We start from the raw sequence: 25,853 nt of genomic DNA on the forward strand, positions 1-25,853 counted from the left end.
TCCTCAGTTTCAATCCTCCTCATAATTTTTGCATCATCGGCAAGCATTGAGAGAAACGATTCTATACCCTCTGGAAGATCATTTACATATATCAGAAACAGTATAGGTCCAAGGACTGACCCCTGCGGTACTCCACTCGTAACGTCTCGTTAATCTGAGACCTCACCCCTCACACTGACTCGTTGTCTCCTGTTACTTAGGTACTCCTGTATCCAACGGAGTTCCTTCCCTTTCACTCCAGCCTGCATCTCCAGTTTTTTCACTAGCCTCTTGTGTGGCACTGTATCAAAGGCTTTCTGACAATCCAAAAATATGCAGTCTGCCCACCCTTCTCTTTCTTGCCTTATTTTTGTTGCCTGGTCGTAGAATTCAAGTAACCCTGTGAGGCAGGACCTGCCATCCCTGAATCCATGTTGATGCTGTGTTACAAAGTTCTTTCGCTCCAGGTGCTCCACTAGCATTCTTCGCACAATCTTCTCCATTATCTTGCATGGTATGCAGGTTGTGTGTGTACTCACCTAGTTGTGCTTGCGGGGGTTGAGCTCTGGCTCTTTGGTCCCGCCTCTCAACTGTCAATCAACAGGTGTACAGGTCCCTGAGCCTATTGGGCTCTATCATATCTACACTTGAAACTGCGTATGGAGTCAGCCTCCACCACATCACTTCGTAATGCATTCCATTTGTCAACCACAAATGTGTGTGTGTGTGTGTGTGTGTGTGTGTGTGTGTGTGTGCGTGCGTGTGTGTGCGTGTGTGTTTGTGTGTATGTGTGTGTGTGTGTATGTGTACAGATGTAGGGGACGGGATGCAGAATGCGTGGATGTGATGCAAACTGCGCAGACGTGATACAAAGTGCGCGGACACGATGCAAAATGTCGGACGGGATGCAAAACATGCTGGGCGTGATGTAAAACATGCTGGGCGTGATGTAAAACATGCTGGGCGTGATGTAAAACATGCGGGGCGGGATGTAAAACATGCTGGGCGTGATGTAAAACATGCTGGGCGTGATGTAAAACATGCGGGGCGTGATGTAAAACATGCGGGGCGTGATGTAAAACATGCGGGGCGGGATGTAAAACATGCGGGGCGGGATGTAAAACATGCGGGGCGGGATGTAAAACATGCGGGGCGGGATGTAAAACATGCGGGGCGTGATGTAAAACATGCGGGGCGGGATGTAAAACATGCGGGGCGGGATGTAAAACATGCGGGGCGGGATGTAAAACATGCGGGGCGTGATGTAAAACATGCGGGGCGGGATGTAAAACGTGTGGCTGTTCGTCATCGTCTAGAGGGTGGGAACCATAGTTTAAGATTCAAATAATGTTTTGGATGTATTGGGGAGAGTTGGGTAGTGATGCAATCATATTTGTTTTTAAAATATATCGCCCATAGAAAAAACTACTTTTTTTTAACTAAAGAGAGGAAGGAGATGAGTGTGAAGGAGGTTAATGGTGTGACAAATCGAGTCGGGGCAGTGTGTTGCTAGTTCACTGGTCAGGGTAGGCCAGTTGGCTGCTCAGGACCCTCGAGGAAGAGGCATCATTCTCTCACTCTCCATATAATTTCAAACATTTCCTGTGTCATAATCGTTGGAAAGGTCAAATCATTGGAATCTAAATCATCAACATATTTAGCATTTAAAAATATAATTTACTGGTATAAAATAGTATTTATATTTGTATAAACTTCTATATAAATGCATACTGAAACAAAGACGAATGACAAAGTCAAATAAAGCATAAACTAGAAAATAGATCGAAACAACTACTTGACCACTGAAATTGTTTGAAACATTTACTATCATTCATTGATAAGATAACGTTATTACTATTATCAACAAAAAACATGACGTATTGTAGAATATAATTTTGCTGCATAAATATTATGTAAATATTTATATATTTTTCCAATATTATTCTTAGCATATTTGGTCCACATTCCATAGATTATAGCTAGGTAATGCTTAACGATTCACCCAGTAAGTAGTGTTACTAATCCATTTATATCCAAAATAGATAGGAATGTATGCACAGGACTGAACAGTACCGGGACGGTCTCTAGAATACAGGGACATCATTGAGGTCTCACCCATACTTAAGACCCTTAACCTATTTTTCCTAATTCAATTTTTTTTCTATGAGTAATATTTTATCATTGAAGTAATTAATCTTTATGTTGAAGCCAAATTGCACTGTACCTGCGGCAATGTCCATCACTCGGACGTGTTGACGGCGGTCCTCTGGGACCATCTGAGCCACGTGCTCAGCAGCGATCACGTGCCCTCTGTAATTCGCACAGTCCAACATCTAGCCAAGATAAGAATGTCACATTTCAGAGATGCTTCCTTTTTATTATTATACCTATAAATAATTGACCAAAAATATCTTGTATGATAGGTAAAAATACGAAATATCAATATATATTCCTCTGACTTTATGGTTATGCTCCTATAAATATTGTTACAAGTTATTGGTAATTTTAATGCATATAAGGACTTAACGAGCAATCCTATTTCTTTGATATGTTAAACTGCTCCAATTGTTTATAGATTATTGACACCTGACGTCTCGATATTTATTAAGAGAAACTCTTGTAAACATTTGCCTGTTCTTTATTTATTTGTATTGTTTTATTTTCTAACCCTTGTGGAGGCACTTTTAGTTTATACTCATTTGATATTGAAAATGTTCAATTAGCATACGAGTAATAATTTGGTTTAATATCACACCTACACACTGGAGTTCTGTGAGATGGCTGGACGCAGCTATTGTTGGGTCAGTATTTAAAATTTTGAGGACAGTCAGGGGCGTTAAACTATTATCTTGTCCCTTATATGTTTTATATGTAAAATGATATAAAATACCGTAACTGAGAAGTTAGCAGGACATCTAACGAAAAGAGCCTATATAGTACACTGCTACCACATTTATGTAAATATCTTGTCACTCGAACTTTTATTTAAGTTAAGATGACTGAGATCACACACGACACAGAGAGTGGACAGACTGTACAGACACGACACAGAGAGTGGACAGACTGTACAGACACGACACAGAGAGTGGACAGACTGTACAGACACGACACAGAGAGTGGACAGACTGTACAGACACGACACAGAGAGTGGACAGACTGTACAGACACGACACAGAGAGTGGACAGACTGTACAGACACGACACAGAGAGTGGACAGACTGTACAGACACGACACAGAGAGTGGACAGACTGTACAGACACGACACAGAGAGTGGACAGACTGTACAGACAAGACACAGGGAGTGGGCGAATGGGGGCTGGGGGGCCCTGGGGGGTGCCTGGGGGTGCATGGGATGCGAATGGGGTCTGGGCATCTAGAGGGGTAGGAAGGGCATAGTGGGTCTGAAAATTAGGGAGGGTCTGAATGGCATAGGGGGGTTGAGAAGTATAGTGAGGTTCAGAGTCAGATAGAGATTGAGAGGTTGGGGGGAGAAGGATAGTGGGGGCTGTGGGGAGAATGGAGCCTGGGTGCTGGGAGTGGAAGAGAGGTTGTATTAGTCAGGGGGATATCAGGGGTAGGTGGGGGTTTTACGGTAGAAGAGGGGAAGAGGGAGATGGGGGAAGGTGTTACGGGGGTCACAAGATGAGGAGTGTTATATGGGAGATGGGGGTGCAGAGGAGGGGTGAGGGTTGGGTGGGCTTTGGGTATGAGGGGAAAAGTGGTGCAGTGTTAGCTGGGGTGGGGCAGGTGGAATTGTGTGTGTGTGTGTGTGTGTGTGTGTGTGTGTGTCTGGAACTTATAAGACTAACACGTTTCTTTGTATAAACAAAGAAACGTGTTAGTCTTATAAATTTAGGTAAGATGAGTGGATGGCTGACATATTGCGAGACGTGAAGCAGACAAGCGCTAACCTAGGGGGCGACACTCGATATTCATGTGCTCCTACTGCAGCCAAGATGTGTGTTTAGAGTAATGTGGTGTGCATCTGCGCCAATGTAGGAGACCGAGGACATCATACAACAAACAACAGATTCTTCAGTGCACTGTGTGTGGCCTTGCATCTTTCAAACCACACACATCTTTCATCTGCAGTTTCTGTAAGACACCCGCGTGTCAAGATGCTTTATTAAAACACTTTCAAATTTGCACTAGAGGTACACGTGATCAGTGTAAAAGGTCTCAAGCTGGGTTCTAGTGGTGATATCATGGGTCATAGCCCCCAAGTGGGGCCTAGTGGTATTAGCATGAGGCATAATTCCCCAAGCGAAACCCAGTGGTATTTTTACGTGCGGTAAAGTTTTAGAGACAGACAACTCAGATTAAGATCTCAATTCAAGCAATAAAGAAGAAAACATAATAGAACTTCCACATATTATCGATAGACAAGGGTCTCTAGAGGATCTGTTCACCAGACTGTAATACTTTATACCTCGAGAAAAAGACTCAATAGATTCATTGAGTAATTTTCGACGGCATTTCTTAGAACAAATTCATACATATATGGATTCCCTGTCTACAGATTACAATTTAACTCCATCGTTCAAAATACTGCTAGAGGTGAAATTAACCCTTTTAAAACAAAATGTCACTAATGATGAGTTGAGAGATCATTACATAACTACCTCCACACCTATAGTTACACTTGAAGACATTGGGGAACTTCTAGAGTTCTGGGTGCAATACCTCATGTCTCGTTTAGAGACTTTACTGTCTGAGACTGAAAGAAGTGGCTTCACACTCCACAATATTGACTTCATCACGATAGTATTTTGCAATAACTCCATTCGCAGCAGAATAGGAACAAATGTACCATATCCACAGTTACTACTGTGGGTATGGTACATTTGAATAAAGTTTTTAATCCCCAAAGCAAGAATCCTGTTTTTAATCCTCAAAGCAAGAATCAAGTTTTTAATCCCCAAAGCAATAATGAAAGTTGCATCATTAATTGCTTAGCAGTTTTTAAGGCCCAGCAACGTAGTTGGTCATGGGAAAGCATAGGGAGACTGATGGACTCTCCTAATAAAGTAAGACCATTTAAATCTCCCAATTTCGTGGGAAGACATCAGCAGAGTAGAAAGGCTTAATGAATTAAGCATATACATGTACTCTGTAAGTAAATATACAGAAAAAGTGTATCATATTACTTTATGTCGTCGCAGAGCAAAATAATACCATACCATTGTATTTTTGTTACTGCTGAGAGACAGTCACGTGGCTTTAATAAAAGATCTGAATACTTTCCTGAGAAACTTTGCTCGTAGCCATTGCAAAAACACAGTATTTTGTCGTAAATGTCTATCAGAATATCATGAGCAGAATGCCTTAAACAATCACAAAAGATCGTGCAGTATCAGGAAGGAGTCTCACTGAAATTTAAAAACACCAGCAAAGGGTATAGTCCTTCGCCTTTGTGTTATTTTGATTTTGAAACACTTCTGGACATTAACGATGTGAGTGGGTCAGTCACAGCCAGACAAAGAGCTATAGCTTACAGGTATCTCATAGCTGATAGCAACCAACAAGTGGTTTATTGATGAACACACATTTTGGAGAGGATAGTGTTATACATTGTATGAGGCAAGTGGCTAGATTGTTGAAAAACATTAAAGCAAACCTTCCTTATTTTGCAATTCATATGGCGACCGAGGATTTAGATCACTTTAGAAAAAAACACAGTGTCAGTGTTGTGAGGAGGCATTCACAGATGATAATTACAAGGTCAAACACCACGACCATCCTAAAGAGAACAACAATTACATAGGAGCTCTTTGTAATAACTGTAATTTAAGACACAAAAATTCAATCAAATTTCTCATATTAATAACTCATAATGTCATACGATATGGGGATTATCATAGAAGAATTTGAAATTTAAAGAAAAAAAAAAGAACGAAGCAATCTTTTAATGAAAGACGGGACCAAATTTCTAAAAGTAGAAATTAGTAAGCTTAGATTTATCGACTCTCTTGCTTTCATATCAATAGGTCTATCTTCACTGACTCGGCCGCACATCTACCCGTAAAATGATAGAACACCTGCCTGTAAACAGCCATCAACATTTGTTGAATGGCAAACAAATATTTCCCAATGAATACCCCCAAAAAATTGGCGATATCAATGAAACCTCACTTACACCAATAGTCAATTTTGATAGTAGTTTGAGTCAGTCACACATCAGTGCAGATGAATACGCTCAGGCAAAATTAGTCTGTAACACAACAGGTTGTAAAAACCTTAAAGAATACTTATTAGTATATCTAGTTTGTGATGTGGGTTTTCTAGCTGACATTTTTACTTTCCATAGGGAAATTCTATATAACATGTCATACAGACGTGACCCACTACTGTAACCTTCCTGGAAATGCTTATGACTGCTTTTTAAAGTCAAGTAAAATAACGTTAGAACTGTGTGCGGATGTCACACTGCACAATTTACTAGCAACAAACATAAGAGGCGGCTTTACAACAGCTGTGAGGAGCTGTGTCAAAGCTAACAATAAACACATCAATCCTTCCTTTGATCCACAAGTAGATGTTAGCAGCTATCATCTATACTTAGACTTTAACAGTCTGTATGGAAGCTGCATGACAAAAATGCTCCATTATGGAGGCATAAGAAAACTTTCACATGATGAAATGAACACATTCATAAGGGAAGACAGGCTGTTCCACGAGAAACCTTTCACATCCAACAAGGGGTATTGGTTATTGATAGACACAAAGCAAATAAGACCTGATCTGGCTAGACTAACAGATGACTTGCCTCTGTGTCTAAACCATAAGGAGGTACAAATGGCTGACTTATCTGCCTTCAATAAAGCACTTTTACATCGCAAAGGCATTACAAAACTGCCACCATCGTAATATTAAGTTAGTTGGGGATCATTCACCTAAAAAAACTATTTTATTGCACTTCCTCCTTTGCAGCTGTTTATAGACCTTGGGTTGGAAATTGTATTGATCTAGAGCATTTACGAATACTCCCAGTGAGTACATACTAAATTTTTTAGAAAAAACATACAAAATCAGAATGAGCTTCAGGTAGGTACAGAAAGCAACTCTTCAAGTTGCTCACTAATTTAGTGTTTGGGAAGACTCTGTTAAACGCTTCTAAATACTCAACATCCACCAAACTAGTGTGCACCCCGATGTCTTTCTTGAGTGAGGTGAGAAGTCCACTCTTTTAAGCATGCAATTTTTTTGTCAGAGAATAACCTACTTACAACCAGCGCTAAATCTTTTATTAAAATTAATTATCCTAATTACGTGGGATTTCAGATAATAGAGCTAGCTAAATACAGTTTATATCACTTTTGGTGTAAAATACTGAAACACATCAATAATTCTAATGTGGACATGGTTTATGATGATACTGACCGTTTCATAATTTATATGAAACATGTGGAGGATATATATCAGGAAATGGCCCAGGAACCACTATGTACTTGGCTTGACCCGAGCAACTTTCCTAAGAATCATCCCTTGTTTGATCACTCACGTAAGGGAGCTTTAGGTCTGTTGAAATCTCTTGGTGAACACTGCATCGTCTAAGTTGTTGCACTTCGACCGAAAATGTACAGTGTCTTTATAGATAACACTACATATTCTATTGCAGCCAAAGGCATACACCATGCCATTCAAAAAAACCATAACTCACCAACACTTTAGAGACGTTTTAAACACAAATGACCCACGACATACTTTTCAATACTCTCAAATAAGAAATATTGATGGCCAAATGGTCACTTCATCAAACACTATACGTGGTTTAAGTGGGTTTGATGATAAAAGATATTACATAATTCAATATAGGAGTTTAGCATACTCTCACCCAGACATACCCGTAGCCTACTCTCACCCAGACATAACCGTAGCCTACTCTCTCCCAGACATGCCTGTAGCCTACTCTCACCCAGACATACCCGTAGCCTACTCTCACCCAGACATAACCGTAGCCTACTCTCTCCCAGACATGCCCGTAGCCTACTCTCACCCAGACATACCCGTAGCCTACTCTCTCCCAGACATACCCGTAGCCAACTCTCACCCAGACATACCCGTAGCCTACTCTCACCCAGACATAACCGTAGCCTACTCTCACCCAGACATAACCGTAGCCTACTCTCTCCCAGACATGCCCGTAGCCAACTCTCTCCCAGACATACCCGTAGTCTACTCCCACCCACATATACCCGTAGCCTACTCTCACCCAGACATACCCATAGCCTACTCCCACCCAAATATACCCATAGCCTACTCCCACCCACATATACCCGTAGCCTACTCCCACCCAGACATACCCATAGCCTACTTCCACCCACATATGCCCGTAGCCTACTCTCACCCAGACATACCCATAGCCTACTCCCACCCACATATATACCCATAGCCTACTCCCACCCACATATACCCGTAGCCTACTCTCATACCACACATACTTTCACCTATATATATACATATATATGTTGTTGAATATGACCGAAATAGTAAGATTAATAATTCTAACACGAATCTTCTCAATATTTCTTATGTTTTTCTTTAGTGTCAATGGTAGTTGAATAATTAACTCTGTAAAGTTCATTTTCACACATTTATGGTTTTACGCCTAGAAGCGTTTCGCAAGACACTTCTCACACTTTCATAGACAAATTTTACATACTCTGTTTCATGCTTATATTCATTTTTTGGTGAAGTGATAGAATACAAATGATTTTGGGTGAGGTGACAGGGCACAAATCGATGGGTAAAGACAATTTTACATACTCTGGCAACTTTTTGGGGTGAGTTGATAAAATACGAATCCGTGGGTATTTTGCGTGATTTATTTTTTTTCTTCTGTGTTGGTTCAGGGTCTTCATGTGGGTAGAATGTAATTATGTGTTAATTGGCTGTTGATTTTATGGTGTTGACTTTTTGATGTGTAGGGCCTCGCAGATGTCGAGTCTCCTGTCGTTGTGGTATCTGTCGATAATTTCTGTGTTGCTTGTTAAGATTTCTCTGGTGATGGTCTGGTCGTGTGAGGAGATTATATGCTCCTTGATGGAGCCCTGTTCTTTGTGCATTGCTAATTGCCTAAAAAAATATGTTGTCTTGCCTATACACTGATATCTTTAGGGCTGACAGTCCCAAAGTGGGCATGTGAAGGCATTGACGACGTTGGTTTCTTTCAAGGCGTTGTGTTTGGTGTCTGGAGAGCTTTTCACGAGTAGGTTGGCCGTTTTCTTGTTTTTGTAGTAAATTGTCAACTATATCTTCTGATTTGTGTCTATGGAGATAACGTTCCAATTTATAATGTCTTTCAGGACACTTTTCTCCGTTATATGAGCCGTCGAAAAGAAGTTCCTGTGAAACAGTGTAATAGGGGGTACAAGTCTTGTGTTAGTTGACACTTCAGAGGTTGCATGGCGTTTCCTTTCTTTTAATGACGTCTTCATCATAACCGTTAGAGAAGCCATTGTTGACTTGGACTTGCCTTACCCTACAGATTCTTCGTCGACCTGATTTCAACTAGAGCTGTGAGTGCGAGCTCGGTCGACGTAAGCGTTGACATTACAAGAGTTACACAACATTACAAGAGGAGTGTTGTCAACGCTTACGTCGACCGAACTCTCACTCACAGCTCTGGTTGGAAGCAAGTCGACGAAGAAATCTGTAGGGTAAGGCAGGTCCTAGTCAACAATGGCTTCTGTAATGGTTATGTTATGCCTTTGACATAGTACCACATAAGAGACTAGTGCACAAACTGGAGATGCAGGCAGGAGTGAAAGGGGAAGTGGCCCACTGGATAAGGGAGTATCTAAGCAACAGAAGTCATTCACTGTGAGGGGGCGAGGATTCGGAGTGGCGAGGAATCACCAGTGGAGTCCCTCAGTAATCAGTTCTTGGACCTATACTGTTCCTGATATGTAAATGATCTTCCAGAGGACATTGATTCGTTCCTCCCAATGTTTGCTGATGCAAAAATTATGAGGAGGATTAGGACAGAGGAAGATGATAGTAGGAGGCTACAAGATGACTTAAAGAAACTGATGGAATGGTCCAACAAATGGCTACTAAAGTTCAACCCAAGTAAATGTAAGGTAATAAAACTAGGGGTAGGAAATAGGAAACCAGACACTGGATACCGAATGGGAAAGGAAGTTCTTCACAAAACGGACAGAGAGAAAAATCTAGGAGTTGATATCACGCCAAACCTGTCTCCTGAAGCCCACATGAAAAGAGTAACATCGGCGGCGTATGTGAGGCTGGCTAACATCAGAACTACCTTCAGAAACCTGTGTAAGGAATCTTTCAGAACCTTGTATACCAAGTATGTAAGGCCAATCCTGGAATATGTGTCCCCAGCATGGAGCCCGTACCTTGTCAAGCACAAGACGACGCTGGAAAAAGTTCAAAGGTATGCCACTAGGCTAGTCCCAGAACTAAGAGGCATGAGTTACGAGGAAAGGCCGAGGGAACTGCACCTCACGTCGCTGAAAGACGGAAGAGCCCGGGGAAACATGATCACCACATACAAAATTCTCAGGGGAATTGAAAGGGTAGACTAGGATGGATTATTTATCATTGGTGGTACACGCACAAGGGGACACAGGTGGAAGCTGAGTACCCAACTGAGTCACAGAGACATTAGAAAGAACTTGTTCTTTTTCAGTCTCAGAGTAGTTAGTAAATGGAATGCACTAGGAAGTGATGTGGTGGAGGCTGACTTCATACACGGTTTCAAATGTAGATATGATGGAGCTTGAGAAGCTCAGGATTCTGTACACCAGTAGATTGACGGTTGAGAGGCGGGACCAAATAGCCAAGCCCCTGAAGCACAACTAGGTGAGTACACTCACACACACACACACACACACACACACACACACACACACACACACACACACGCTCATAAATACATTCTCAAATAAAATAAAATAAAATAAAATAAAGTGTTTATTCAGGTTAAAGTACATTCATACAAGATAAGTTACAAGCAAAATGTAAATGGGGGAAGTCCATAATTATACAAGATAGTCAACAAACAGTATTGTTTGAAAATAGCAAGACATGGGTTGACATTTAGGGGTAAGGTAGGTTACATGGAGTTTATTAGGTAGTACTTAGTATTTTTCTTAAACTGGTTGAGAGAGGTAAAGCCTTTGACGTGTCTGGGAAAGTCATTCCCATGAGCCCATGCTCATGGGCTCTGTTACAATCTTCCAGGAAGCGTTTAAGGTGAGAATTGGCATTACAGTTCAGAGTTTAAAATATATATAGAGAACACTTGAGAGGATGTGCAGTGACTTAATACCTAATATATTCAAAGATTTAAGAAAGGATGCCGAGTGGTGTCTGGGGCCAGATTTTGTTATTGTTTCAATAGCAGAATTGTGTCGAGTAATTAGAGAACGTGGATGATTTTGGGCAGTAGAACCCCGAACACAATTACCATAATTGAGATAAGGATAGATGAGAGAGTAACAGAGCAGGGCGAGGTTGATAATATCTAATCTTAGAAAGAATGCCAATAGTTATAAACTTTTTTTGCTTTTAATAATATCTAATCTTAGAAAGATTGCCATCAGTTATATAAACTTTTTTTGCTATATTTAGAATGTGTCCTTGGAAATTCAGCTTGTTATCGACGAGGACATAAAGGCATTTACTATCTACTTTGTTACTAATTTGGATATTGCTTATTTTCAGATTAATTTGATCTGAATATTTATTACCAAACAAAATATAGAAGGTTTTGTCAATGTTAAGAGGGAGTTTGTTAGCAGTTAGCCAAAGATGGACATTATTTAGTTCAGTATTCACTGTATCATTCACAGTAAGATGGTTAGGACCGGAGAAAATGAAGGTTGTGTCATCAGCAAATCAAATTGGGTTGCGGTGTTGAGAGGCATTTGGAAGATCATTAATATAGATGAGAAAGAGGGGAGGGCCAAGTATGCTGCCCTGAGGAACACCAATGTTGATGGGTAGGGTGCCAGAAATGGAATCTTTCACAGAAACATACTGGAGCCTGTCACTAAGGTAAGACTGAAGGTATTGCAGGGAGTGACCTCTGACTTCATAATGATGTAATATAAGGAGAAGGTATTGGTGGTTTACAGTGTCAAAAGCCATATGTAGGTCAACAAATAACTCAACAGGGAACTCATTTTCATCAAGATCTACATGTATCAAGTTAATTATAATAATCAGTGCATCGTTAGTGTTATTTTGGGTCGGAATGTATATTGGCAAGAATGTATACATTGTCTAAATGTATAATGTGTTTATCTAGATAAAAGTAAAGCTGCTTGTAGATCAGCTTTTCAAATATTTTTGACAAAGTTGGCAAAACTGATATAGGTCTGAAATTGTTGAAATCAATGAGATCACCACATTTATGCGCTGGGGTTACACTCGCTTTTTTTAGAATATACGGAAAGGTGTGGAGTTCAAGTGATTTGTTGAAGAGCAATGCAATGACAGGAGCTAGAAATCTGGAGTTTTTTTTTTGTTAATTAGAGTTGGTATCTCAGCAAGGGCACTTTACTTTGTTTTAAGAGAAACGATTATCTCATTAACAGCAGTGGAATTAGCGGGAGATAGATACAGAGACTCTGGATAAGGTACCTGTAAGGTAGTCCTTACTACCTTACAGCAAGCTCAACCCCTGCAAGCACAACTAGGTTACACCTTGTACCAGTTTTGGACAGTTTTTAAAGACAAATAAGATTCTTATACTGATAATACCAAACAAATACTTTCCACCCATTAGTGTTATCTGAAAACATGTCTCAACACCCTTTAAACTGATACCAAACGCCGATAAACACAAAAAATAAATGAGAAACCATGTACCTAGATACCATATCTTGATAAATGCCACACAAACATGATGATTGTGATGCTAACAAACTGTCCCATCCTGTCAACAAGGGAACTACTGTTATCAGTGCGACTTGAACTGTTGTTATTGTGACATTGAGCAGGTCAGCATTGTAGAGCACATAAGTCATAATCCACGATCAGTGGGACAGGAGTTTTTATCAGTGGGTCAGAAATTATCATCAATGGTTAAGGAGATATGATTAATAAATAGGTCAGAAGATAAGTGGGGGTCAAGAGCTTTCATCAGAGTTAGAAGCTGTGTTTTTTTGGTCAAAATCTAGCATCAATGGAGAAGGAGCTGTCATCAGTATGTCAGGAGCTGTTGCCATTGCCAGTGTTTGCAGCTATCTTCAGTGAGTCAAACTATTGACAGTGGTTCAGAAATTATATTGGGTCAGGGTCAATGGTCAGAAGCAGTCTGCAGTTATTAAATTAGTCAGAAACAGTCTTCAGTGAGTCAAGAACTGGTAATAGTGGGATAAGTAAGGTAGTTGTCAGGAGAAAGCGCCAAGGCATTACGACTATGTAGTACTTGAAAGGAACAAGGATAAGGGTTTGGGATGGGACGGGAGAAAGGAATGGTGCCCAATCAACTGGACAGTCGGGGATTGAACGCCGACCTGCAAGAAGCAAGACCGTCGCTCTACCGTCTAGTCCAAGTCGTTTGGCGCCACAGTGGGATAGGAACAATTATCAACGGGTTAGGAGCTGTCATCAGTAAATAAGAAGAGCTCGTCAGTAGGTCAGGAGCTGCCGTCAATTAAATAAGAGCAGTCGTCAGTATATCACCATTTGATCAGATGTCATCATTAGATCATTAGCTGTCGTTAGTGGGTCACGTCCTGTCATTAATTGGATTGGAGGTGTGCCAGTCAGTTGGATAGAAATTGCTATCAATGAGTCAGGAACTGATGACAATGGGTTACAGCCTGTCATTAATGAGTCAGTACCCTGAGTAAGTTATTCAACAGAAGTTGTCTGTTGGTCAGGACCAGTCGTCAGTGGGTCAGGATTGGTCGTCAATTGCACATAAGCAGTTGTAGTGTTTCTTGAGCTGTCATCAATGAAACACCTTTGTCACTGGGTCAGCACCGTTCTTCAGTATCAGAATAAAACTACAGCAGCCTAAAAGCTATCGCCAGGATGTGTAGTCAGCGGGTCAAGAGTTATTTTCAGTGGGTAGTCAATGATAAGAATAATTCATCAATAGATTAGGAACTTTAGTCAGTGGATCAGAAGAAGTCGTCACGTGTCAAAGTTTTCATTTAGTCAGGAAATGTTATCAATAGGACGGAAACCATCAGTTGGTCAAGACCTTATGTTAGACGATCAGAAGCAGTCATCAATGGGTCAGTAGCTGTTGTCGGTGGGTTAACAGATATTGTCAGTAGGTAAAGAACAGTCATCAGTGGGTCAGGAGTTTTTGTCAGCGCAACTTGACCCCTCGTTACTGGATCACCAGCTGTGATCAATGGATCAGAAGCTGGCGTCTGACAGTGGGTCAGTAGCTGTAGTCACTGCATACATTTCTGTCTTCAAAGGGTCAAAAGTGGTCTTATTGGTCAAAATCTGGCAACAGAGGGTTGGAAACAGATGTTAGTGGGTCAAAAGATATCGTCAATATGTCAGCTGCTGTTAGTGAATCAGAAGAATTCGTCAGTCATTGAAAAGCAGTTTCGTTTGGACAAAAGCTTGCGGCAGTGCGTCATGGGTAGTTGTCAATGGATCTGTCGTCGTCGTTAGGTAGTCAGAAGCTGGCGTCAGAGGATCAAAAGAAGTCTTCAGTAGACCACAAGCTTTCGCCAGTGAGTCAGCAATAATTGTCAATTGGTCAAGAGCAGTTGTTAGTGGGCCAGATGCTCATTAGGCTAGGAGTAGACGTAAGATAGCTAGGATCAACCGTCAGTTGGCTAATATCCGGAAACCTAGAGTCAGATTATCAAGACCTGTTATCAGTATATCAGGACCTGCAATTGGTATATCAGGATCTGTAGTCAGTATATCAGGATCTGTCATCAGAATATCAAGTACTGTCGTCAGTATATCAGGACCTGTCGTCAGTATATCAGGACCTGTAGTCAGAATATTAGGACCTATCGACAGTATATCAGGACCTGTCGTCAGTATATCAGGACCTGTCGTCAGTACATCAGGACCAGTAGTCAGCGTATTAGGCCCTGTCGTAAGTATATAAGCAAATATCGTCAGTATATCAGGACCTATCGTCAATATATAAGGACAAGTTGTCATTATGTCAGAACCTCTCGTCAGTATATCAGGACCTGACGTCACTATATAAAAAGCTGTAGTCAGTATATAAGGATCTGTCGTCAGAATATCAAGCACTGTCGTCAGTATACTAGAACCTGTAGTCAGTATATCATTACCTTTCATCAGTATATCTGGACCTAAGTCAGTATCTCAGGACCAGTCTTAAGTATACCAGGACCTGTAGTCAGTATATTACGACCTGTAGTCAGTATATTACGACCTGTAGTCAGTATATTAGGAACTGTCGTCAGTATATCAGAACCTGTTGTCAGAATATTAGGGCCTATCGTCAGTGTATCAACAACTGTTGTCATTATATCAGTACCTCTCGTCCGTATATCAGAACCTGTAGTCAGCATATCAAGACCAGTCCTCGGTATATTAGTGCCTGTCATCAATAAATCAGGACCTGAATTAGTATATCAGGACCTACTTGTCAGTATATGAGAACCTTTCGTCAGTATGTCACGACCTGTAGTCAGTATATCAGGACCTGTAGTAAGTATATCAGGACCTATGGTCAGTATATCAGAAACTGTCGTCAGAATATTAGGACTGGCTGTCAGTATATCAGGACCTCTCGTCAGTATACCAGGACCTGCGTCAGTATATCAGAAACTGTTGTCAGTATGTCTGGAGCTGTCATCAATATATCAGGACCTTTCGTCAGTATATCAGGACCTTTAATTAGTATAAGAGGACATTTTAGTCAATATATTAGGACCTGTAGTCAGTATATCAGGAACTTTCGTCAGTATATCAGGACCTATCGTCAGCATTTCAGGACCTGTAGTTTGTATATCATGGCCTGTAGTTTGTATATCATGGCCTGTAGTTTGTATATCATGGCCTGTAGTCATTATATAAGGACCTGTCGTCAGTATCAGGACTTGTCGCCAGTATCAGGACCGGTCGTCAGCATATCAGGACCTGTAGTCAGTATATCTGAACGTTTCGTGAGTATATAAGGCCCTGTAGTCTGTTTATCAGGACCTTTAGTCAATATAATAGGACCTGTAGTTATAATACCAGGACCTGTAGTCTGTATATCAGGACCTGTAGTCTGTATATCAGGACCTGTAGTCTGTATATCAGGACCTGTCGTCAGTATATTAGGCCCTCTCATCAGTATATTTGCAAACATCGTCAGAATATCAGGACCTGTCATCAGTATATAAGGACAAGTTGTCATTATGTCAGGACCTCTCGTCAGTATATCAGCACCTGTAGTCAGCATATAAAGACCTGTGCTAAGTATATTATAGCGTGTCGTCAGTAAATCAAGACCTGCGTCAGTATATCAGGACCTGTTGTCAGTATATCAGAACCTGTCGTCAGTATATCAGGACCTGTTGTCAGGATATCAAACACTATCATCAGTATATCAGGACCTGTCATCAACATATCAGGAACTGTCATCATTATATCATGACCTGTCGTCAGTATATAAGGACCTTTAGTCTTTATATCAAGAACAGTCATCAGTATATCAGGACCTGCAGTCAATATATTAGAACCTGTCTTCAGTATATCAGGTCCTGTCGTCAGTATATGAGGACCCTGTAGTCAGTTTATCATGACTTGTAGTCATCATATCAAGACTTGTCGTCAGTATCTCAGGACCTGTCGTAAGTATACCAGGACCTGTAGTCAGTATATCAGGACCTGTAGTCAGTATATTTGGAACTGTCGTCAGTATATCAGAACCTGTCGTTAGAATATCAGGGCCTGTCGTCAGTGTGTCAACACCTGTTGTCATCAGTATCACTACCTCTCGTCAGTATATCAGGACCTGTAGTCCGCATATCAAGACCAGTCCTCAGTATATTAGAGCCTGTCATCAATAAATCAGGACCTGAGCCAGTATATCAATACCTATTTGTCAGTATATCAGAACGTGTCGTCAGTATGTCAGGACCTAGGGAGCCGGTCGGCCGAGCGGACAGCACACTTGACTTGTGATCCTATGGTCACGGGTTCGATTCCGGGCGCCGGCGAGAAACAATGGGCAGAGTTTCTTTCACCTTATTCCCCTGTTACCTAGCAGTAAAATAGGTACCTGGGTGTTAGTCAGCTGTCACGGGCTGCTTTCTGGGGGTGGAGGCCTGGTCGAGGACCGGGCCGCGGGGACACTAAAGCCCTGAAATCATCTCAAGATAACCTCAAGATAACCTGTAGTCAGTATATCAGGAAATGTATTAAGTATATTAGGACCTATAGTCAGTATATGAGGACCTGTACTCAGTATATCGAAACCTGCAGTCATTATATCAGGACCTGTCGTCAGTACATCAGGATCTGCAATCAGTATATCAGGAGCTGTAGTCAGTATATTAAGACCTGTCGTCAGTATATTAAGACCTGTCGTCAGTATATTAGGACCTGTTGTCAGTATATCAGGACCTGCGTCAGTATATCAAGACCTGTTGTCAGAATATCACGACCTGTAGTCAGTATATAAGGACCTGTTGTCAATATGTCTGGAGCAGTCATCAATATATCAGGACTTGTTGTCAGTATATCAGGACCTGTAATTATTATACAGGACCTTTTAGTCAGTATATTAGGACCTGTAGTCAGTATATTTGGACCTCTAATCAGAACATAAGGACCTGTCATCAGTATATCAGGACCTGTAGTCAGTACATCAAGACCTGTCGTAAGTATATCAGGACCTGTAATTATTATAACAAAACCTTTTAGTCAGTATATTAGTACCTGTAGTCAGTATATCTGGACCTTTCGTCAGTATATCAGGATTTATCATCAGTATTTCAGGACCTGTAGTTTGTATCTCATGATCTGTAGTCCATATATCTGGACCATTCGTCAGTATATCAGGACCTGCAGTCAATATATTAGAACTTGTGTTCAGTATATCAGGTCCTGGTCTTATTAGACTAGCGGAAAGGCTTGCAGGACCAGACAACCAGCGCTTTGTCAATGAACTAAACGCATTATACATAGACAATGGCCTGGCCCCCATCATAGCCACTGGCGTAAATCTCACTGCCTCCTCTACCACTCCGGAGACTACCACCAGGACGACCATGCGGTCAACTTCAACACCGACTCCAGAACCGCCCATGACCCGGGCGACACAGAGGTAATTCCTTCTCCAGCTCCCAGCACTCCTACCATCACTATCTCAGCAGCCGCGCTAGCAGACGTGCTGTCTACAAACGATAACAGCACCACCAGCGCTCCTGAAATAGCTACAACCACCAATCAACGACACCTAAGCCTACCTAAGGCTGCGAGGCGAAAGACAAAAACGCCCACTACGGAGGTTACGGACTCCTCAAACGAGGGAACCATAGTAGGAGCTCCACCGCCGCATCACAAATACGACACCTACACGGTTCAAGACTTCCTCATGGAGGCCACGTCACCAAACTCCAACGACAGCACTGCTCAGCCAAAGTCGCAGACAAAGAAAAAAGGGAAAACCTAGAGGCCCACACTAATCCACCAGCTCCATAACTGGTATAGCCAGCCCTCCAGGCTGAAAACCATCATGAAGACCCCCATCCATCGCCACATCTCTAGTATCAGCCACTGATACAGATAATGGCTCCAAAGAGCCTCCACTTACGGGCTCACCACAGCCCGTGCTACTGGAACTTATTGTTCTGAGTAGCGAATCTTAAACAACAACAACAACAGTATTTCAGGTCCTGTCGTCAGTATATAAGGACCTGTCGTCAGTATATCATTACCTATCATCAGTATATCAGGACCTGTCGTAAGTATACCAGGACTTGTAGTCAATATATCAGGACCTGTATTCAATATATTAAGAACTGTCGTCAGTATATCAGGACCGATTTGTCAGTATATCAGAACCCGTCGTCAGTATGTCAGGACCTGTAGTCAGTATATCAGGACCTGTAGTAAATATATCAGGACTTATAGTCAGTATATGGGGACCTGTAATCAGTATATCATACCTTGCAGTCTTTATATCAGGACCTTTCGTCAGTATATCAGGATCTGCAATCAGTATATCAGAACGTGTAGTCAGTATAACAGGACCTGCAGTCAACATATCAGAACCTGTAGTTATTATATCAGGACCTGTAGCCAGTATTAGGACCTGTAGTCGGTATTTCAGCACCTGTTTTCAGTATATCAGGACCTGTATTGATTATATACAGGACCTGTAGTCCTGTAGTCAGTATTTCTGAACCAGTAGTTAGTATATCAAGGCCTGTAGTCAATATATAAGGACCTGTAGTCAGTACATATGGACCTGCGTCAGTATATCCGGACCTGTCGTCAGTGTATTAGGACCTGTAGTCAGTATATCAGGACCTGGTGTCAGTATATCAGGACCTGCGTCAGTGTATCAGGACCTGTAGGTAGTAGGATAAAAACAGTGGTCACTGGGCCTTAAGATCTCAACAGCTAGACAGGAGCAGATATTCTGGAGTCTGATGGAGTTTTCTCTGCATTATGAGTCGTCATCAGTGTCAGAAGCTACTGTTAGTCTCAGGAGGTATTGTTTGTTGGTAAAGAGAAGTCGTCCCTGGGTCACGAACAATCGTCAGTGGGCTGTCATTCGGTCATGAGCTGTCGTCTGTGGGTCAGTAGCTATAGGCTGTGGTCAGGAGTTATCGTCTGTGGTCAGGACCTGTCGTCTGTGGGTCAGTAGCTATCGGCTGTGGTCAGGAGCTATCGTCTGTGGACAGGACCTGTGGTCTGTGGGTCAGTAGCTATCGGCTGTGGTCAGGAGCTGTCGACTGTGGATCTGGACCTGTCGTCGGTGGGTTAGAGGCTGTCGTTTGTGTGTCAGGAGCTGTCGTCTGTGTGTCAGGAGCTGTCGTCTGGGGGTCAATATCTATAGTCAATGGGAGAGAAGCTATAGTCTGTAAGTCAGGAGCTATCGTCTGTGAGTCAGGAGCTGTCGATTCTGGGTCAGAACCTGTCGTCGGTTGATCAGGAGCTGTCGTTTGTGGGCCAGGAGCTGTCGTCTCTGGGCCAGGAGCTGTCGTCTGTGGGCCTGGAGCTGTCGTCTGTGGGCCAGGAGCTGTTGTCTGTGGGCCAGGAGCAGTCGTGTGTGAGTCGGGAGCTGTCGTGTGGAAGTCAGGAACAGTCGTCTGTGGGCCAGGAGCAGTCGTCTGTGGGCCAGGAACAGTCGTCTATGGGTCAGGAACTGTCGTGTGTGAGTCAGGAACTGTCGTGTGTGTGTATCTGTTGTTGTCAGTGTGTCATCATGTATAGGAAGTGGTAAGGAGCAATAGCTGCAGAGTTAGGAGCTGTCACTAGTGAATAATAAGTAGTTACCAGTGGGAGAGAAGCTCTAACTAGTGAGCCAGGAGCAGTTGTTTTAGTCAGTAGCATTTGTCAGTTGATCAGGAGATGTTATCATTGTTTCACAACCAATTACCATTGAGTTTGGATCAGTTATCAGTTGTACAGGAGCTGTGTTTTTGTGTCAGTAGCAGTCATCATTGAGCTGGGATCAGCCATCAGTTGGTCAGTGGCTGTGATTATTGTGTCAGTAGTAGTCATCAATGAGCTGGGATCAGTCATCAATTGGTCACTGGCTGTGTTTATTGTACTCATCTAATTGTGCTTGCGGGGGTTGAGCTTTGGCTCTTTGGTTCCAACCAAAGTTGTGTCAGTAGTAGTCATCAATGAGCTGGGATCAGTCATCAGTGAGCTTGGATCAATCATCAGTTGGTCAGAGGCTGTGTTTATTGTGTCAGTAGCAGTCATCAATGAGCTGGGATTAGTCATCATTGAGCTGGGATCAATCATCATTTGGTTTGGGGCTGTGTTTATTGTATCGGTAGCAGGCATCATTGAGCTGGGATCATTCATCATTGAGCTGGGATCCGTCATCATTGAGCTGGGATCCGTCATCATTGAGCTGGGATCATTCATCACTGAGCTGGGATCCGTCATCATTGAGCTGGGATCAGTCGTCATTGAGCTGGGATATGTCATCAGTTGGTTCGGAGCTGTGCGTATTGTGTCATTATCAGACATCATTGAGCTGGGATCCGTCATCACTGAGCTGGGATCCGTCATCATTGAGCTGGGATCCGTCATCAGTTGGTTCGGAGCTGTGTGTATTGTGTCATTAGCAGACATCATTGAGCTGGTATCCGTCATCATTGAACTGGGATCAGTTATCAGTTGGTCAAGGGCTGTCCTAATTGTGTCTTTAGCAGTCATCAGTTGGTCAGGAGCTGTCCTTATTTTTCAGTAGCAATTATCATTGAGGTCGGATCAGTCATCACTTGGTCAGGAGCGGTCATCTACTGCCCCCACGAGGATCCATCCAGCGCATAGGTTCGAACCCTCGTCGAGCACCTTGTGGATGTGTTAATTTGATATATCACGTTATTGAGAATTCTGTGTGTATTGAAGTACATCAGAGGTAGAACTATTTGGTTGACAGAGCCCGAGTGCATGGGGGGAATTGTGTGAAATCCCGGTTAGGCTTCAGTGGAAGCCTCAGGACCCTGGTGGGGGCAGTAGCGCTCCAGAATGTTTGCCAGTAGCAAACATCCAGCGCAAAGGTTCGAACCCTTATCAAGGCCCTTGTAGATTTGTTCAATAATAGTCATATGAACAAAAATGGAAACTCCAATTACCTGATCGTAGATCTTACTCCACTCATTGTATTTAGCGATAAGCTGATAGGGATCCTGGCCGGGTTGACGGAACTCTGCCAGAACCTTACCAGTAATCTCCTCCATCTCGCTCTTGCTGCTCATCTGCAGCATTAAAGAAAATAACGTCATCATTTTGGAAATAAAATGTCATTTCATTTCGTAAAAAAACCCTCAAGAAATTAAATTGCACTTGGTTATATACATCTGGTCCAGGATGGTTATATACATCTGGTCCAGGATGGTTATATACATCTGGTCCAGGATGGTTATATACATCTGGTCCAGGATGGTTATATACATCTGGTCCAGGATGGTTATATACATCTGGTCCAGGATGGTTATATACATCTGGTCCAGGATGGTTATATACATCTGGTCCAGGATGGTTATATACATCTGGTCCAGGATGGTTATATACATCTGGTCCAGGATAGTTATATACATCTGGTCCAGGATGGTTATATACATCTGGTCCAGGATGGTTATATACATCTGGTCCAGGATGGTTATATACATCTGGTCCAGGATGGTTATATACATCTGGTCCAGGATGGTTATATACATCTGGTCCAGGATGGTTATATACATCTGGTCCAGGATGGTTATATACATCTGGTTCCGGATGGTTATATACATCTGGTTCCGGATGGTTATATACATCTGGTTCCGGATTGTTATATACATCTGGTTCCGGATGGTTATATATACATCTGGTCCAGGATGGTTATATACATCTGGTCCAGGATGGTTATATACATCTGGTCCAGGATGGTTATATACATCTGGTCCAGGATGGTTATGTACATCTGGTCCAGGATGGTTATGTACATATGGTCCAGGATGGTTATGTACATATGGTCCAGGATGGTTATGTACATATGGTCCAGGATGGTTATGTACATATGGTCCAGGATGGTTATGTACATATGGTCCAGGATGGTTATGTGGAGGCGGTCGCCTAGGGGCTATGGCTGACCAACCACGTGGTAATCAACATACACGGAAATGGGCAGAAAACGGTGAAAACAGCGGCTCACCTTGAGCTGAAGTCTTCTCACAGGAGGACTGAAGCAATACGACGGCTTCTGGGGCGAGGATGGGCGAGGTCCAATGGTAGCTGGCCAGTATGGGTTGCTGGATAACCACAGTCCAGGGGGCGTCACTAACAGGTCCTTCTGCGATCAGGTGAGGTTCTCGTCTGGCCTCCCTCTCGCCTACAGGCATGCATGCAGGTGATGCGCAGACGCACGGCGTCGGACTGCCGCCCACCAATCAGGAGATCACGCGAGACATGTCCCGTCACGCAGGGTGCAGTAGCACCTTCACAGATCTCCAGTATCATCTATTGATACTGGTGATGGCTCAAAAGGGCCACCACTTACGGGCTATTCATGCCCATGCCTCCTTTTGGATTGCTTAATCTTCATCAATCATCATCAATCAGGAGCACCTCGCGTAAGAGATATTCCCTCTGGCGGGCACTTTGAATGTGGTTCCCTCCACAGTTATATACACCTGGTCCAGGATGGTTATATACATCAGGTCCAGGATGGTTATATAAAATTATAATACATGGATTATATTATTATAAAATCCATAAGTCATATGTTTCAGAGCCAAAAAAAAATTCTGGTCCATATGAATCTATGAATGACATTGTATGCTGGAATAAATTTCCCCCACATCTTTTTTGCTCTTACGGACCAGTATAGTCGAAAGTAGACTTTCCCAAAAACAGACCAATATAATCAATAGAATTACGGCAGTAGGATACCTGCGACACACACATAACCATATACGGCAGTAGGATACCTGTCACATATAACATTTACTGCAGAAGGATGCCTTCCACATATCAAATTCACGGCAATAGGGTACCTGCCTCATATAATCATGACTGTATATACTCTATATAAACAAAATCATAAAATCCAGAAATATAGCACTACCCTGTTGACCAAACCACTCACTAGAAAGTGAAGGGACGATGACGTTTCGGCCCGTCCTCGACCATTCTCACAAGCGATTTGAGAATGGTCCAGGACGGACCGAAACGTCGTCGTCCCTTCACTTTCTAGTGTGTGGTTTGGTCAACACATTTGAGCCACGTTACTGTGACTCCTCGTATGCAAAGCACTACCCTAAATTTCCACAATTATCATCATTATTATATTATATAGGCAACCCATATAGGGTAGGATTTTAGACTGGAATTGTACTAAATTATGTACAACTCTAGCCTAACTTATTATTATTAGTCAACCTAGTTAGGTAGAATTACTATTAGACTAGCACTGTACCAAGCAGTTCAACCTAGTCAATATTTATTATTATGCAGACCCAAATCAGGGTGGACTAATTATTTACATAAATTGTGTTTACATATCTTATTATATTTTACTGTGTTCGCCTTTGAGTGTTACTAGGTGTCTCTATACCCACCAACGGCGAACGAGAAGGACCAACTGGCAGTATTACCTGTAGAGACACCAATGTGCCACTCAAATCTTATATATATATATATATATATATATATATATATATATATATATATATATATATATATATATATATATATATATATATATATATATCATGTTTAGGTAGGTTGCTAATCTCTACATGAGGGACGATACCATAGCAGAACAAATAATTAAATATTAGGCTATCAATAACTGTACCTGCTTCATGTATATATGAACAAGTACTATAGCTGTCAATAATAACTATAATCTCCACAGGAGGTAAAATTTATATAGCCCAGTGTAGGAATTAAATCTAAGAAATCTAAGATCACTACACGGGGTCTATTAGACCAGGGATCACAGAGAACGTTCATCATTCAACAACTGGCTAACAAGTTGAAACTTAAACCCTTGCATAAAGTGAAACTGAACATAATAGGATACCTGACTGGAATACTTGACCTCAAGAATATACAGTAGTACAACCACTAGTATGCCTAGGCAGTTACGTCCAACCTGTCCAGGCCATAGTAGTTGATCATATCCCATTTGACCTAAATGTTAAGGGTCTAGGGAACACAGCCAGATTCCTACAGAAAAATGGAGTCAAACTGGCAGACAGCAAGATAACATCTGACTGCCTCACCGATGTAAGTCTATTAGTAGGGGTAGACTATTATTACCAGTTATTACTGGACAGACAAGACAACAGGGAATGAACCTGTTAAGGTCAGCAGGGGCTATTTGCTTACATGTACAGTCTTAAACCTGAAGAAGCCTATGCCTGCTAACAACCAATGCTAATCAGAAATCACATTGTCAGCTGCAATAAATTTCCAGACATTGAGGACAAGGGAGAATACAGCTGACTAAATAAATTAAAGATTGAGTTTTGTATAATTAATATTAGCCGAGATAGTTTCTATGGATCTTAGTGGGTAACTAGTAGTCAGTGGCCTAAACCGGCTGCAGGTCACCACGACAAATGCCACTGACCCACTGTAGCTCCAGAACTATTCTTAACGGTAATAACTGACCACATTCAGTCCTCTACGCATCTACAGTACCTTCGAATAAGTCTTCCAGAGAAGACTGCATCTACTGTTCCTTCGGGTAATTCTTCCAGAGAAGACCGCATTTATAATACCTTCGCATAACTCTTCCAGAGAAGACCGCATTTACAGTACCTTCAGGTAAGTCTTCACAAGAGAAGACCACATCTACAATGCCTTCGAGTAAGTCTTCACAAGAAAACCGCAGTTATCCCAAGTCTCTCTGGACTAGGATTTAGTAATCCACTTAATGAAATATTACCTGCATGGTTGTATCAGTCTTGTTTGGAGCTTCTTCTTCTTTGTCATTTCTGCCCTTAAGCATTCTTAGAGACGTTTGAAGAAGCACCTTAGCACAATCAAAATTTAAATTTGCAATAGCCTGTAAGTGAACAATTACCGGAGGACTACCAATAGTGAAACAAATAGTTTCTCACCACATAATAAACTCATAATATTCCTTTTAGTTATTATGTGCTTAGTTATACGTCAAGAGGGTTATAACACTGTAACTTAATTTGTATAAACCAAGCAGATCTACTGCTCACCAATAATTTTTAGGTTGCTATATGTGCTTAGTTATACCTCA

The 25,853-nt window shown here is 41.9% G+C and overlaps 1 protein-coding gene across 1 annotated transcript in view; it reads right to left on the minus strand.

Annotated features, from left to right (window-relative positions):
- Positions 1–21,845, minus strand: part of LOC123751041 (methyltransferase-like protein 27) — a 91,623-nt gene extending 69,778 nt beyond the window's left edge. Inside the window, exons 1-2 of the mRNA XM_069328226.1 lie at positions 21,727–21,845; positions 2,204–2,312 (exon numbers count right to left, since the gene is read on the minus strand). Coding sequence (XP_069184327.1) covers positions 2,204–2,312; positions 21,727–21,831 — 214 coding nt within the window. The 5' untranslated portion in view covers positions 21,832–21,845. The remainder of the gene's footprint in view (positions 1–2,203; positions 2,313–21,726) is intronic.
- Positions 21,846–25,853: the final 4,008 nt, after the last annotated feature.

This window comes from Procambarus clarkii, chromosome 2 (assembly GCF_040958095.1).
Source record: "Procambarus clarkii isolate CNS0578487 chromosome 2, FALCON_Pclarkii_2.0, whole genome shotgun sequence".
In the NCBI taxonomy this organism is placed as follows: domain Eukaryota; kingdom Metazoa; phylum Arthropoda; class Malacostraca; order Decapoda; family Cambaridae; genus Procambarus; species Procambarus clarkii.